We start from the raw sequence: 17,017 nt of genomic DNA, 5'->3' as shown, positions 1-17,017 counted from the left end.
ATTTGTGAGAGTACTGAATGGACCTAGAGGGGATTATGTTCAGTGAAATAATTCAGTCAGAGAAAGACAAATACCATATGATTTCATATAAGTTTATATGTGGGATCTAAAGAACAAAATAAACGAACAAACAAAATTAAAACAGACTTACAGATGCAGAGAACAGACTGACAGCTGCCAGAGGGAGGGGGGCTGGGTGAAAAAGGTGAAAGGATTGAGAACCATAGATTGGTAGTTACAAAATAGTCTCGAGGATGTAAAGTACAGCATAATATTATAATAATACTAGAGGCCCGGTGCACGAATTTGTGCACTGGTGAGGTCTAGCTGGCCTGCCCGATGGGGGCCATGGGGGTGGGCCAACTGGGGCAAGGGCAGTTTGCTGGCCAGCCCCACCCCTGATCAAGGTGGGGGGGCCCACTCGGGGGTTGGACCGGCCAGGGCAAGGGGCCGAGGGTGTTCCGGTCATTCTGCAGTTTGGTCAATTTGCATATTACCCTTTTATTATATAGGATTGTAACAACTATGTATGGTGTCAGGTGAGTACTGGAAATATTGGGGGGAACACATTGTAAAATATATGATTATCTAACCACTATGCTGTATACCTGAAACTAGTGCAAAATAACATGGAATGGAAACTAACTGAAAAAGAAAATTTAACAAAAAAAAGAAAATCACATTTTTAAATGGATTCATATTACTCACCTGCCTAAATTCTTATGATGGTAGTAACTAAAACAAAAACTCCTTGCCATGACAATGAGGCTCTTTATAGTCGAACCCCCACCCAACCCCACCAGTTGCCACAAAGTTCTCATCTTCACAGCCACCCTGGCCCCTTGCTCTCCATTCTAAAGCACACAAGTCCATTTCTTGAGCATGCCCTGTTCCTTCTGCCTCAAAGATTCCTCCACAAATCCTTCAGACTGGCTGTGATGTTCCTTTACCTGTATTTCCTCCTCCCTCCTCTTCCCAGGAGCAGTTAAGCTCCGTGAAAATGCTGTTGGGTGCTGGGCAGACAGGGAGCACCCACTGAGTCCTCGTGGAGTGAATGGACGTGTGTGAGGTTTTGTGCACATCACCATCACTCAGGATTGCATGGGGCTCCAATGTGATCACTGCTGCAAGAACTGGGGAGGGGACGGGAAACTCCGACAGGTACAGTCAGCGGATCTTTGCTTCCCTCACGGGGAAAGCAGTAAGGAGCGTGTCTCCAAGGTTATAAAAGTGATCCACGTGCAAACAAGCATTTTCCTGCCTCTCAAAATTCAGGACAAACTTCTGATGACAAAATATGAGCAAGATATTTTCTTTGTTACCTCTACGCTGACTTCTATACTCAACAAAGTTACACATGTAATTTCCAGGGTTGTTTTTTTTCCCCCATGTTGGCATTATAGTTTACATAAACAAAACATGTTTTTAATGCATTCTCAGGCATGAATATTAGTATAAATTCTGAGAGCTGAAGCACAACAAAAATGCAAAATTACCCCCACAGGACTCATAGAGTACAACAGTTGAGAAACTTGTTTTGGTTTTCACTTGTTAAAATAGGTATTATACAAACAGAAAATACAAAGGGGGGAAACTAGCGTATGGACAGAATTTTCTTGTGAAGTTCCCCAAAACTATAAACAATATGGCAAGAAACTACTTTTTTTTTTAACCTATCCTTAAACTTAGGTCGTTAATGTTACCCTCAAATTATGAAGAGTGCTATAACCTTAAGAAAAATAAAGCAGGATAGAAATTCATACGACCATCGCTCAATCAGCTTATTTTGTTAGTCATTTAACACTTTCATTCTTCAAAACTGTTACCACTGCGAAACAAGAGTCTTAAAGCCACATGTCCTTTCATCTGCCCCACATGAGGGCCTCGAGGGCCATGGGTCACAGACCTTGCAGCCGCTGTGAGTCCTGCTCTTCATCAGGGGCGTGGTGGTGCACAGCTCGATGGCCTCGGGCTCATGGAAGATGACGGCTGGGAGGGGCTCTTTTTTCAGTGTTAGGACATTCAGTTTGGACTTCAGCATGGTCTGAAAGTGCTGGAAAGCAGAAAGGAAAAAAAGAAGTCAGCTACAGGTAAATCATGTGGAATTGTACGTGGTGCCGCTGCCCATAAAACCCAGTAGCAAAATCTTTGTTTCATTCGCTCGGTCTTAACAGAGGAGGCCAAGAGATGCAAGTAAAATGGAGGGGGGAAACCATCAGGACATTGCTGACGTGAAACTGTGGGAGACAGCCAGCCCTTAGGCAGACATCATGAGAACTCGGGGTGGTGGCAGTCACCCATGACCTTGCTCTGAGAGGGTCTTCCAAGGTGACATAGACAAAGGAAATCCTGGGGATGTAATACAGACTGAATTTACTAAAGAAGGGAAGATGCTCCACAGGGGATGCTAGAGGAGCAATTTGGGGGAAAGTTTAAAGACAATGGAAAAGGAAAAAAAAACAACTGATGAAAAGAACACAAGATTGCTGCTCTCTGCCTCTGTTCTGCTCTGCCTGGGCTGTGGAACTCTGGGAAATGCACTCCCTCCCCATGGACCACTTTATCTGATGTCTCAGGCCAGGACTCTAAAGAAATATCCAATCTGTGCGCAACTCCTGTTGGCACTAGTTCTGAAATATGTGCAGAATCCAAGCATATTTCCTCACCACTCTATACACCCAGTCCAGGCCCCATCTTTGTTTGGTCTAGCAGCTTCCAAACTGGTCCCACCACTTCCAGCCTTGCCCCTGGGCAGAGTATGGCCACACAATAGCCAGAGGGATCCTTCTAAAACCGCACATAGGGGACAGTGTCCAAAGCATCTCATTACTTCATCGTCTAAGTCACCCTCTCCTTTCTCTTCTTCATCAGCAAACCAACTTCGCTCTCATTCTTCAGTGAGCCATGTTTCTCTCCTAGACCACTTTGAAACCTCCAAACCCTACTCCCTCCATTGGACTGGAATCAATTAAGAACAAAGACAGAAACGTCCAGATTAATATGAATAGTTGCAGTACATGTTTAAAAGATACAAATCATTGCTCACCGGGAAACAAGGGCAAATCTCTCTCCCATTTAAAAACATGCCAGGCCTGGCAACTTTGTATCTTAAAAGGTGGCTATATCAGTCAGGGTTAAGTCAGAGAGATACAACTAGTAGGAGGTATACATTGAGATTTAGGCAAGGAATTGGCTCATGCAATTGTAGGGGCTGGGTATGCAAATGTCAAATCCTTAGGGGATGCTGTCAGAAGGGGGGCTGAACTCTCAGGCATGGACCAAAGCTGCCGTCCCAGGGTAGCATTTCTTCAGGGAAACCTCAGCTGACCTGTTAAGGTATTTCACTTGATTGAATCAAACCCACCCAGTTTATCTTGGAAGCCTCCCTTCCTTCAAATGATTATGGACTTTAATTATATCTGCAAAATGCCTTCACTGCAACGCCAAGATTGGTGTTTGATTGGTTAACTAAGCATAGTAGCCTAGCCAAGGTGACACATAAAACTGACCATTAGCATGGCAAGTTTGTGTTCCAGCAGATAGCATGTGGACTTGTAAACTGCTGTAAGTCCATGGGATAGTTCATTGAACAAAACAGTTTATGCTCCTATGGCATTCATATTCTAGTGGAAGATAACAGACAATGAATAAAGTATATACATCATCATAAGACTGACATATCAAGAGAAGGGAGTAGAAAGTGATTGGTAAATCTATATAGTTTGCAGGGCCCTGTGCAAAATGAAAATTCAGTGTTACCTCTGTCCTTTCACAGTGGGCAAAAAAGGATAAAACCACTAAAGAAAAAAAAAATTTTAATAAAGGAATCATTTTCTCTATTTCCCTTTTAAATATTATCTTACTTTCTCTGCTTAGCTTTTCTAACAAAATTGTCACAAACATTTGCAGTTGTCATTTGGTTTCACAGGCTCCACCTACTGTGAGCAACCCTCTGAAGCAGTGCCTAGTGCTTTATTTCTGATCCAGTTGTGCCTACCCAGTGTCTGGCTGAAAGCAGGTGTTCAGTGAAGCTGTGTGGAGTGAACTGGCGAGCAAAGGCAAGGCACACACACCTGCCTGGCTGGGGGTGCCAAGGCTTAGAAGAGGGAAGGTAACTGAGGTTTCACAACTGATTTTGTTGAAGTTGGAATTTGAACTCTATTATCTTCCTATCCCCAATTCGGGGTTTTTAGCATCCTTGTTTATTTCTTTTACCTGGCTCCCCAGCCAAGTAACCAAGGGGGCCATGTGAATGCCAGTCTGGAACTTTCAGTCTCTCTGTGTGCTGAGTGACTGAACCAATAAGACATGGGGTCCCATGACAGGGACAGGAAGATGGTCTCAGAACTTCTGGGCAGGCTGGTTGGCCAGCCCTTTGAGAAGAGAGTCACTTCTAGTGCCGTCTTCAGGAACTTCCAGTGTAGAAGAGATGCACTTTGAACAGGCTGAGCCTTAATGATAAAGCACCAAGTCATAATCTAAAGGAAGTATTAGAGTCCCCAGGTTATTCATGTCTGTGATAAAGCCCTGAGCTACTGCCAAAATGACATAAATTCCAAGTCTCAAGGGCTAGCCACAGAGTAACCCTGCAATGACACCCAATTTGGTGGCAAGCTCTCCAGCAGGGTAACAAAGACCCAGAGCTATAACCTGCTGCCCGAACTGCATGGCCTCGTGTTTCCTGGGCCTCAGTTCCTTCATCTGTCAACTTTAAAATGCTGTGTTATGTCACATCAAAAATAATACCGCTTGTTCTTTTGCATGGTCACACAAGGGCAATACGGACAATGCAACTTCCAATGCCATAATCCAGTAGAATTATTTTAAAAAGGTCATAAAAGAGGAACCAAATAGAGGAATTTGGAAAAGCTACTGCTCCCAAATGAAAGATGCACAGAGTTCCATAAAGAAGATGTGTTATTCATTCTTAAGAAAGGGAAGTGAATAGTGTTATAGAAAATTAGGGCACTGCCCCAGACAAATTAAACAAAGCGTGGCTTTCTGCATTTGGTGCTAGTATGTGTGATCTTAAAATAGAGCCTCTAAATCAAGCCCCATTATGCGGATGGAGTAATGGTCTTGCCCTGTAAAATTTTACAGTTGGGGCTTCCTGCTCCTACTCAGACATTAATCTCTGACACGTTAGTAGGCAAGGATTTACATATTTTACCAATTCAAATCTGGTGGATCTCACCTTTGTATATTGATTGAGTATCCTTATATATACAGCATCTTTGGAAGGCAAATGCTGCTTCCTCTTTCCCTAAAATAACTGGGCCACTATCCTCACTCAAATTAAAGTGAAGGCATTAAGGTTTTCATCCCTGGTTGCATTTTGAAGGCTGGCTACAATGGTCAGTTTTAACTTGCAAATTACTGAGTCAGTAATGCCCTAATGACACTTCAACAATACTGCAAATGTTCTCCTTAGGAGAACCACAAGGAGCAAGTGGGCGAATCAGATTAATGGAGAAGTTCAGTTCCCCATAGAACTGCTAATTTGTACAAGTGTACAAAAACCAGTAGGACTTCCACATTTGTTCATAATCAAATTTCACTTTATTACTTTGGAGAGTATGTAACAACTCACTCAGTTGTACTTTCATAACATTTTATAGCACTTACTTTTTAAAAAGGGATATTTATGCATCTCACGTGAGAAAATTAATAATTGTGATATTCTTCTGTGACTCTTACTAAGATCTTTCCCTTATCATTTTTTAATGTAAATTCTTGGATTTCTACTTTTAAATAGCTGTTCTAGCATTTTCTCTCTCTCTCACACACACACAACAAAAAAAAACACATAAAAGTACAAAGTATATTTTTCTGTTAAATAATAGTTCACACTAAGAACTGCCTAAAATCTAGCTGAACTAAATCCTATAACTAAAGATATAAAGAAGAAGCCACATCAAGCTTGGTAGGAGGAATGGAGACTCAATGGAATATTACTCAGCCATAAAAAAGAATGAAATCTTTACATTTGCAACAACATGATAGACCTACACGGTATTATTCTAAGTAAAATAAATCAGAGCAAGACAAATACCATATGATTTCTTTTATATGGGAATCTAAAAAACAAAACAAACAAACAAACAAAACAGAAACAAACTCATAGAATTAGAGAACATTTTGATGGTTGCCAGATGGGAGGGGAGATGGAGAGATGGGTAAAAAAGGAAAAGTGACTAAGATGTACACATTTCTGGCTATAAAGATGGTCACAGGATGTAGAGTACAGCATAGGGAATATAGTCAATAATATTGTAATAACCATGTATGTTGTCAGATGTGTACTAGCCTTATCAGGGTGATCACTTCAAAAGTTATATAAACGTCTAATCACTATGTTGTAGACCTGAAACTAATATAATATTGTATGTCAACTGAAATTGAAAAATAAGAAATTATTTTAAAAAAAAACTTTTAAAGAGTGAATAAAAGAAAATTTAATTAAGATAAACTTTTATTTAAATACTAGAGGCCCAGTGCATGATTGAATCATGCACGTGTAGGGTCCCCTACAGGCTTTCGCTTTCGATCGCGGGGGAGCTGGGAGCCTGTCTGCTGGTGCACCAGGCCTTTCGGAAGCCTCCGGCGCGGCGGAGGCTTCCGAAAGGCCTGGTGCTGGAGCAGACAGGCACCCAGCTCCCCCGCTTTTGATGGTCCGTGGCGGGACATGAGCTCACTGCCCCAGAGGCCCCTTCTGTTCCGCAGCACAGCCATGGCGCAGACGCTGGCCCAGTCGGCTACCCCAGCCACCCCAAGTCCCGCCCCCTGCGCCTCCCGCTGGCCCAATCGTGGGCGTAGTGGAGTGATGGTAATTTACATATTACCATTTTATTAGGTAGGATATTTTCTCTTTTTTTCTCTTTTTAAAAAAATCTTCACTGTTGAAAGAATTACAGATGTCCCCTTTTTTCCCTATTGTCCCTTTCAAGCCTGCACCCACCCACTTCCCCACACTATTGTCTATGTCCACGGTTTATGCATATATGCATACAAGTTCTTTGGTTAATCTCTTCCCACCCACCCAGCCACCCACCCCCCTCTCCTCCCCACCCCCACCTTCCCTCTGAGATTCAACAGTCTGTTCCATTCTTCTATGTCTCTGGATCTATTTTGTTCATCAGTTAATTTTATTCATTGGATTCCACATATGAATGAGATCATACAATACTTGTCTTTCTTGATTGGCTTATTTCACTTAGCCTAATACTCTCCAGGTCTCTCCATGCTGCCTCAAAGAATTTTTTTTTTGTTTGCTTTTGTCCTTTTTAGAAAGTGAAACAAGATTGAATAGTCTCCCTAAATTAGCAGGCATATACAAAATTGCATATTTGATTTCTAGGATTAATTTTTTAATTGATCTGGTATTCCAAGAAAAGAAAGACCTACACCAACTTGGCATTTGCCTTATGGCTGCAGATTATCCTAGTAACTGCCTTATTCAAAAAGTTCCAGCTTAATTTCAAAAGCCTAAATCCAGACACTTATAACATTAAAAGACTGTCTATATCTATTAAAGTGATAGCTATTATTAAACTAACTGAAAATACTCATGTTCACACACCCATACTTATTCATGGTTTTAATTATGGAAGCATTTCTTTTGAATATCACAGATTCTCTCAAGAGATTATGTGGAAGAGGCACAAAATAACTCCATGCCCACAGAGTATGCAAAAAGCCCCCACAGCTTGTGAAAGGCTCCCTCGGAGGGAGTGTGTGTGTGTGTGGGGGGGGGTGTCTATTCATTTTTTTTTTGTTACTGATCTGAAATACACACACACTTGCTATATTCCTAGTTTAATTTGTTTGTCATCTTCCAATCTTCCAAACAATTTTCTATATAACAGTTAAACTATTGTAAAAGACAGATTGCAAGCCTTCAACTCAAAGGCACATTTGGCCTATAAATGGCTTATATGATTTGCAGAGTTCTTAAATTTGAAGAGTATTCAAATATTGGGGTATATAGGATTAAAATTTGCATTTCCACTTCTCTTGATAGGTCAAAAGATCTGCAAAAGCAACCTGCACTCATGGCAACAATTAGCTCTAGCTATTCATGCAATTACCCTTATTTACTTAGACATTTTCCTCTGCAATTCATCAGGGTGCCACTTTCCTCTACTATCAGCACTCTTTCCTATACTAAATGCAAGTCACTATTTTTATAGTCATTTCATGCGATACCAACTTCAGTTCTATACACTACTTGTTTTATCCTTATAGGTATTTGAATTGTAACCCTGATATAAAATGACAAATGCTAAGAGATCAGAACAAAAATTTCACCCACTCATGGAAAAAAAAAGAAAAGTTATGTACAGTTGAATTTATTCCTGCCAATATTTATTTATTTTTATTGAATTTATTGGGGTGACTGATCAATAAAACCAAACAGATTTCAAGTTTACAACTCTATAACACATCATCTGCATTCTCATTGTGCACTCACCACCCAAATTCACACCAATATTTAAATTATGAAAATTCAACTAAAATGTGTGAGTGAGTGAATGGGTAACAGAAAGAAGTAATCCAACATGTCTGTCATTCCACACAATTAGAATGGACCAGGAATTAGGAATTTATTCTTCTCTGTGTAAGGTATTCCCACATGCCCCTGGTGATATATCTTGTTGCACTACATATAATTAAATTACTAAAGATCAATATATTTTTTACTTCCACTTCCAAATGAGATAGAGTAACAGGGATGAAATTGGCACATTTATAACAACCAAATAAACTGGGGGGAAATTATGAAACAACAGTTTGTGAGACAATGGATATCAGTCAATGAAAGACAGTTATCACTGAAAGATGAGACAAATGAGGTAAACTGCACAATTGTCCAACTTATGAACTTGACTTTGCAGGCTGTGATGCAGAGAGGAGAAATACAGAAAGGACCCGACAAAGTCCCAGAGTTAAGGAGACAGAGATGAAAGCCTGAGAGACAAAAACAGAGAAGAAATCCACACAGAGAGAGAACTCTGGACATCTGCAGAGGGTCTCCTTAAATATTCAGCGAAGTAGTAATCAGAGTATACATGAAAGGAAACTAGCCAGTGGAAAGATTCGAGATTAGAGTGCTGGTTCACACAGAGCCAGCAATATTACCTGTTCCTACCAGCGAAACTGGAAAAAAATCATGAGTCATAGGGCACTGGGGTGAGTACTCAACAAAGGTTTACTCTCAGTGGTGGGAAATAATTAGCACTGGAATAAGTGCACTCTGGTTCACCCGCAATTCTTTAAAAGAAGATCCAAAAGAATCAAAAACCTTTGAAATAATTTAACTGAATTCCACACCAAAAAATTCAAAGAATATTTATAGGAATAACAAAAATATCCAGCAACGAACAAGATAAGGGTCAAAATGCCTTGCATCTAATAAAAATTCTCTGGAAATGCAAATAAGCAAGGAAATAAAACCTATAATGAAGAGATGAATAAATTAATCAAAACCTATCCAGAACTAACACAGACGTTATAATTACCAGGCAATGGCATTAAAACTAGATTTCATATATTCCAAAATGTAAGTTGAGATATTTAAGATATAAAAAATCCAAATCTAACTACTAAAGATAAAAACTACACTATCAGATATGAAAAGCACATTGGGAGCTAATAATAATAGAATTCATTACAGCAAAACAGAATGGTAAACTTGAATACAAAAAAAAAATAGAAACGATTCTAAATTACAGAGAGAAAAGAGAGGGAAAAATTATCAATGAGCTAAGGAACAACTTCAAATATCCTCATATATGTATAACTGGAATCCCAGAGGAAAAATAGGGAGAAATAGAAAAAATATTTGAGGAACTAATAGCTAGACTTTTTTTCCCCAAATCTGAGAATATTGTAAACCCACATTTACAAGAATGTAAACAAGTCCTAAGTACAAGAAATAAGAAGAAAAATACATCAAGGCCCATCATAATCAAACTCCATAATATGATAAAAGGAACAAAGATGGAGATGATAGCTGATTTATCATTGAAAAGAATGCAAGTGAGAATACAGTAGTAAAAAATTAATTAATTAAAACATAAACCCAGAATTCTGCACCCAGGATTCTGGATATAGAATGAAGGTGAAATAAAGACTTTCCAGACATATGAAACTTGAAACAGTTCATGACCAGCAGACCTTTCCTATGACAAATGTTAAAGGAAATCAATCAGGCAAAATGAAAGAATGAAAATATGGATGCAGGTCCTGGTCTGGTAGCTAAGTTAGTTAGAGCATCGCCTTGATATGCTAAGGTTGCAGGTTCAATCTCTAATCAGGGCACATACAAGAAACAACCAATGAATGCATAAATAAGTGGAACAACAAACCAATCTCTCTCTCTCTCTCTCTCTCTCTCTCTCTCTCTCTCTCTCTCTCCCTCCTTCCCTCCCTCCTTCCCTCCCCGCCTCTCTCCTTCCCTCTAAAAATCAATTTTAAAAAATGGACCCACACAAGAGAATGAAGATTAATATTTAAAATTCATTGAAAGCTAACTATTTTTAATTTTTAGAGTGATAACAATATGGTAGTGATTTTAGCATATATAAAAATAAGATATATTGCAACATTAGTACAAAAGTCAGAAAAGGTGAAATGAAGGTGTACTATTGTAAGGATCTGACAATACATGTGACATGGTTTAATATCATTTGAAGATATACTGTGATAACTTAAAGATATATACTATATACACTATAAACCATAAAGGACTAAAATAGTAAACCAAAGAGTTATGCATACTAACAAATATAAAATGGAAAAATAAAATAGAAGGCAAAAATAGAGAAAAAAGTAAACACAAATAAAAACAGATGAGAAAATAGAATAAAATAATAAAATGATGGATTTAAAATCTGTAAAATTAATCTGAGAGGTATTTAAGATGCCCCTATTGAAAAGGTGATAGAGTGATATTTATTATAAACAAGACCCAACTCTAGGCTGCCTATAAGAAATTCACTCCAAAGTCAAAAAGCAAATAAAAACTGATAGATCACAAGGATAAATAAGAGGAAAACTACAGATATTGTTGGAAATTCCAATACTACACTCTTGAAAACTGAAAGAATGAGTAGACAGAACATCAGCAAGGATGAAGAAGGTTTGAATAACACCACCAACCAACTTGACAAAATTGGCATTTACCAGTACAGACCCACTCCACCCCAAAACAAATAGAATTCAAGTGTAAAATATTTACTACTATAAACCAAATTCTGGGTTATAAAGAAAAAAAAACTAAGTAAATTTATTATTCAAATTATACAAAGTAATAACAAAAAAAAAAATCTCTGTAAATTTTTCAAACATGCAAACTAACACACTTCTAAATAACCCATAGATGAAAGAATAAACCAAAAAGTAAAATAGAAAGTTCTTTGAACTGAATGAAAATGCAGCATGTCAAAAACGAATGCCACTAAAATAGTACTTACGGGAAATATTATAGCACAAATGCCAATATTAGAAGAGAAGGAAATTTTCTATTCAATAAAATCAGCTTTAAATTAAAAAGAAAGAAAGAAAGAAAAACATATGAAACCCAAAGTAAGTAGAAGAAACCAAACAATAAAGTTTGGAGGAGATACCAACGAAATATAACACAAAATCAACATAATTAATACAATGGTCTATCTTCCAGTTCACTTATTCTTCCTTTGGCTACATTTAGTTTACTGATGAGCTCCTTAAAGGCTTCGCCTCTGCTACTCTGTGGCTGCTGTTCTTTCCCTGGCAGTTTCATTTGATTCTTTCTTTCAGTTTCCATTTCTTTGCTGAAATTCCCCATATGTTCATGCATGCTCTCCACTTTTTCCACTAGAATCATTAATATATTAATCAAAATTATTTTCAGTTCTACATCTGAGTAATCTCTGAGTCTTGTTCTTATAATGGCTTCATCTCCTCATAATGAATTGTTTTCCTCTTCATTTTTTTGTGTGGCCAAATAACACCTGAGGACACAGAAAAGAGGATAAAAACTAAACAGCATAAACACACTTTTTAAAAAATGGGGGGGAAATGTCAGTCAAAACAATGTAAGATCTGGAAATCAATCACGGTGTTATGAGTTTAAGATTCCAAAGACTGTTTCTCACATTCCCTGAGGGACTACACTCAGTCCCTGAGTTAAGCCCCAAGGGCGCCTTCTCGGTCCAATTTGAAATGCTGGGCTTTGTGGTGCCAGTGAATACCCAGCTCATTAGGACACAGCAGATGCATGTTACAAACACACCTTACATTTACATCCACACCCATTTGGTTTTATTTTCATTTCTTTTTTGCTATACAAAATTCCTCTGCAGGACTCTGTGTTGGTTGATATTGGATTGAGCATTGTCTTGGCAGGTTGGGAGGAAACTAAAAATAATTTTGTCCTCAGGCTTCAAGTGATCAGGGAGGTGACATGCCAGAGCTCACTTTGATGGGGGCTCACTGGAGAGTGCTGGGCTACAAAGCCGTCCACAGAGGCTTTTCTGAAGCTCCTCATGTCGTACCTCTGCCTGCTTTCTGCCTTGAACTATACCTTGTACAATAATCAGCATTTTCATACCACCTGAATGTACTGTTTATATGTTGTCTCTTCTTTGTATCCCTGACAGGGAGTAATCACTAAATGAATGTCTAATGAGTAAACAAATGATTAAGCGAGTGAAGAAAAACAACATTACTGGAATTAGAAAACAAACTAAACGCACACTGTTCTTATCTGACCTGGCTCCTTTCCAGCCCTTCATTCCATTTCACTACCAGCTCGCAGCAACTAACTGCTCCGGTTCTGACATCACCTGGGCAATGGACTCTGGTCCAAGAGCACAGCCAGACAAACGTCCAGTCTAACTAGTGGGATGCTGACGACTTCAGACACAGAGACTGTGACCAGTGGCCTGACTTGGGTTCACCAAAACCACACAGATTTCCTTGGAAAGGAAGGCTCTGTGCCTGTACCACGACCGGAAACCCCATGTAGGAGGTGCAGACCACCTCCTAGGCCAGCCTTGCCCAACTGCCACAGCGGCAGAGACTCATTCCCACCGGATCCTGGCAGGGATGGCAGACCGTTTCAATGAAGAAAATGACTCCCTTTACAGTAACAGCCAAACATCTAAAGAAGGACTTCTCTGTCCTCTCCTGTGGTTTCAGAATAGAATGTCCTTCCTAACCTGAGGGAAGCCACAGGTAGATGTCAACTACTACTCACTGCAGCATACATGAGAAAGCGAGCAAAAAGGAGGAGGAAGGGTAGGAGGGGACAACCATTTGGAAAAGGTTATTTTTTTTTTTTTGTCAAAAATAAAGGAAGAAAAGAAAACATACTACACTACTTTCCTAGGGCTGCTATAACCAAGTACCAAAATCTGGGTGGCGAGAAACAACAGAAATTTATTGTCTAATGGTTCTGGCGTCTAGAAACCCAAAGTCAAGGTGTCAGCAGAGCCAGGCTCTCTATGACAATCCTGGAGGAACTCCCTGGCTTCTTCTGGCTTTTGGTGTCTGCTGGCAACCGTTGGCCTTCCTTGGCTTATCGATGTGTCACTCCAGGCACATGGCTACCTTATCTCTGTGTCTTCACATCATCTCCTCTGCGTATGTCTGTCTCTGAGTCCAAGTGTCCTTTTTCTGTAAGGACTCTGTATTGGATTAGGTCTCAACCTAATGACCTCATTTTAACTTGACTACCTCTGCAAAGACCCTATTTCTAAATAAGGTGATAATCTGAGACACTGGGGGCTAGGACTTCAACATACATGGGAGGCAATTCAGCTCATAACAGAAAAAAAAAAAAAGAGGTTCTCATCATGTGGAATTTCCATGTGGTCATATATTTCACTGGCCACCCATCAATATTGCTTGTTTTTGCTGCACTTGACTCCAGAACAGTGTTAAATGCCTCAGGATTAGACAACAAAGCATGTGAGCAGGACCTGGCCTGGACCTGGCTGAGTTCAGTGAGCCTGAATCTGACTCTACGCTCCTCAGTCACAAACATGTCAACGGTTCACTAAGCAGTCAAGGCCACCACCCGGAACAAATCCACCTTGTGGTTAGTGTGTTTGTTTTCTAAGAGTTCTTGAAGGAAAACAGAACCTGGCACTTGTCAGGTTTCATTACCGGCTGTGTCTTACCTGCTCTGACCTCCCTTGAATTAGAACACAATAAAGAACACACCTCTTAAATCCTCGTGCTGGTTTGTGCACCCTTTATTCGTAAATCCTCCCAGTGATTGAGTCCAAGGACTCTGCTGGGTATTTAGTGTTGACAGGTATGTTTCCTGTCTTCATGGAGCTGAACTTCAATGTCAGGAAGACTGACATTGAGAAAGTAAGAATTTCCCCATTTCAAACAAAGACCATTCATCACCTTGCTTCTGACCATTTTAGTCATAATGTTCTGAGGAAGCCGACAACTGATGCTCTGGGTGCCCTGCCCTTAGCCCTCAGCCCCCACCGCTCCCTCCGGGGCCTCCCATAACTTCCACCATCGGTTCCTACTTCTCTCTGTCCAGGGCTTTTTCCAAAGCCACACACGGAAGCCAAGTGCAGCAGATGAACACCCCTGGGTGGTCTCAATCAATGAATGACAGAGAGTGAGAGTAAAATACTCCAGCTCCTCAGCTCTACAAGTGGCTTAACTCTGAGTTGTGGGGCTATATATTTTTTTTAATTTTTTGGTTTGATGTTGGTTTTGCTTTTGTACATTTCTGAGAATTTCCCTACAGGAGTAAGCTCCACTCACATGTGGTACAGCTAGCACCCTTGATAGCACCCTCTCTCCTTCCCTGTCCCCCTTCACTGGCTTGATTGCACCCCCTCTCCTTCCCTCGGCTTCCTCTCCTTCCCTGTTCCCCTTTGCTGCTCCCACTAGTGTTTCCTGCCCATTCCTAAAGGCTACCTGCACTTAAATCCTCATCTCAGTGTCTATTTCTGGAAGAACCTAAACTAAGATAAAAATCTCCCCTTAGTCCATTTTAATCCAATTCACTAAGTAATGATTACTGGCATTTATAGGTCCATGGTGTATGCACCTAAGAAGCTCTGATAGGTAAGAAAGAGGCATCAGACAAACAGCTTAATATATTGCAGATATACAAATACAATGGCTACAAGTATGTAAAAGGGAACAATTAAGTTTTCTGGGATTGGGTTGGGACAGGCTTTATGGAAGAGAGGATAACATATCTGAGCTGGAACTAAAGAAGTGTTTTTTTTAAGTTTTTTACATTATTGCCCCCAAGGAGTCTTTTTAGACTTTTTTCCCCCCTAACTGCCTCCCCTAGTCCCATGAAATTTTAATACCACATGTATACGGTATATGTGTTTATGTTCTGTGGTATAGCCATTCTCATTGTAAATCTAAGATTTTTTTGCCTCCCACTTCAAGAATCAATTCTTGTCCCCATTGGAAATGCATAAAGAAAAGAAAACAACAACAAAGTGGTTGGGGGGGGGGGGGAGATAATATAAGTAAATAAATATCTTAAGAAATGCCAAACAGCAGGAAAGCAAACAGTTTATAGAGACAAAGGTAAGCAGTCCAATCTGGTCCATGGTAGATTAAAGATGGCTGCAGATTTTTTACACCCCTCACCTCAAGAGAAAGGGTCTAGGTCCCTCCTAATTCAAATTTTAAGACCACAGCTTCTGTCTCTTGCAACACTAAGTCTTGGAATCTAGCCACCATGCTGTGAGGAAGCTCAACCCCAAGGAGAGGTGCATGTGGAGAAGAAACAGGCAACACAGATCAGCTCCCAGCTGACCACCAGTACACACTTGCTAGACATAGGAATAAGCCACATTGAAGTGGATCCTTCAACCCCAGTGGATCTGCCTCACCTGACCCCACAGAGCCCTATCTAAATTGCAGATCTGTGAGCAAAATAAATGGCTTTTATTGTTTTACACAGCTATTTTTGGAGGTGACTTGCTATACAGCAATTATTAATCATAACATGATACTTGTAGACACTACTCAAAGCTACCAATCTCACAGCAAAGTCATTACAAATTCACACACACACACACACACACACACACACACACAACAGTCTTAACCAGGCCTTACTCATTGCTTTTGACTGTGCTACATACTAAGACATTTAAGCAAACATTGGGTAAACAAGTAGTTTTTAAGGGACTGATTCATTATTAGAGTCACAGGTCATACATCTATTTTTTTAATTAAAGCTATTTTTTATGAGTCAACTAGCTTATCAATATAAATGATCACAGGTCTCTGTGAACAACAGCACTGCTGTATTTCCAAGAAGCAGAAAGACACTTGATAAATAAAGAAAATAAACAGCCAGCCCTAAAAGAGTAGTTCAGAACAGGACTTAACCAAGTAGAAAATATTTTCAACTACATATGGTGGGCAATCTGTCCCCTCCCTCATCCTGGAGAACAAAAGAATGAGGGACAAAGGAAAGGAGTAAATGTACTCCCATTGCCATGCTAAACTGATCTGTCTATGAGGACCGATGGTCTTAAAGAAATTATCTTTTGATTAAAACAAGACCATTTCTTATCATTGCTTCCACCTTCAGTCAAAATACTGACTTAATCATGGGCCATACAGTATGAAAGCTACCAAATCTCACAGCAAAATCACTAGAAATTCAATCAATATTATGATTCAGAGTTATTACAAAAGATATTTTTACAGTACTAACATAAATAACCATGGTATTACAACACTCATGATACAAATGACACATATTTCATTCATTTCCCCTCCCAAGAAACAAACCTAAATGGGCTTTCCTGTATTTTGCAGCCATAAAGTTAAGTTTGGGAAAGCTGGGTGCAATATCTCTCATAAAATTTCCTATTGATGTGAACTGGACTCTCGGGGGGAATTCTGTGATCGCTCAACATGGATTTCATTCTCCCCGTGCCTGCTGCCTTCCATCATCTGCTTCAAGTACAACACAGACCCCCTGAACTTATTCCAAAAAGCAATATCAATCAGAGCTACAAAT

The 17,017-nt window shown here is 39.7% G+C and overlaps 1 protein-coding gene across 2 annotated transcripts in view; it reads right to left on the bottom strand.

Moving 5' to 3' along the window:
* The window catches only part of PID1 (phosphotyrosine interaction domain containing 1), a 199,777-nt gene that overhangs the window by 96,933 nt on the left and 85,827 nt on the right, over nucleotides 1-17,017 (bottom strand). For both annotated transcript variants that reach the window (XM_028150822.2, XM_054723407.1), the window contains exon 2: nucleotides 1,907-2,053. In XM_028150822.2, coding sequence (XP_028006623.1) covers nucleotides 1,907-2,053 — 147 coding nt within the window. The remainder of the gene's footprint in view (nucleotides 1-1,906; nucleotides 2,054-17,017) is intronic.

This window comes from Eptesicus fuscus, chromosome 11 (assembly GCF_027574615.1).
Source record: "Eptesicus fuscus isolate TK198812 chromosome 11, DD_ASM_mEF_20220401, whole genome shotgun sequence".
Taxonomy (NCBI): Eukaryota; Metazoa; Chordata; class Mammalia; order Chiroptera; family Vespertilionidae; genus Eptesicus; species Eptesicus fuscus.
Note: the sequence above shows the minus strand (reverse complement) of the source record. Positions and strands in the feature narration are given on the sequence as shown.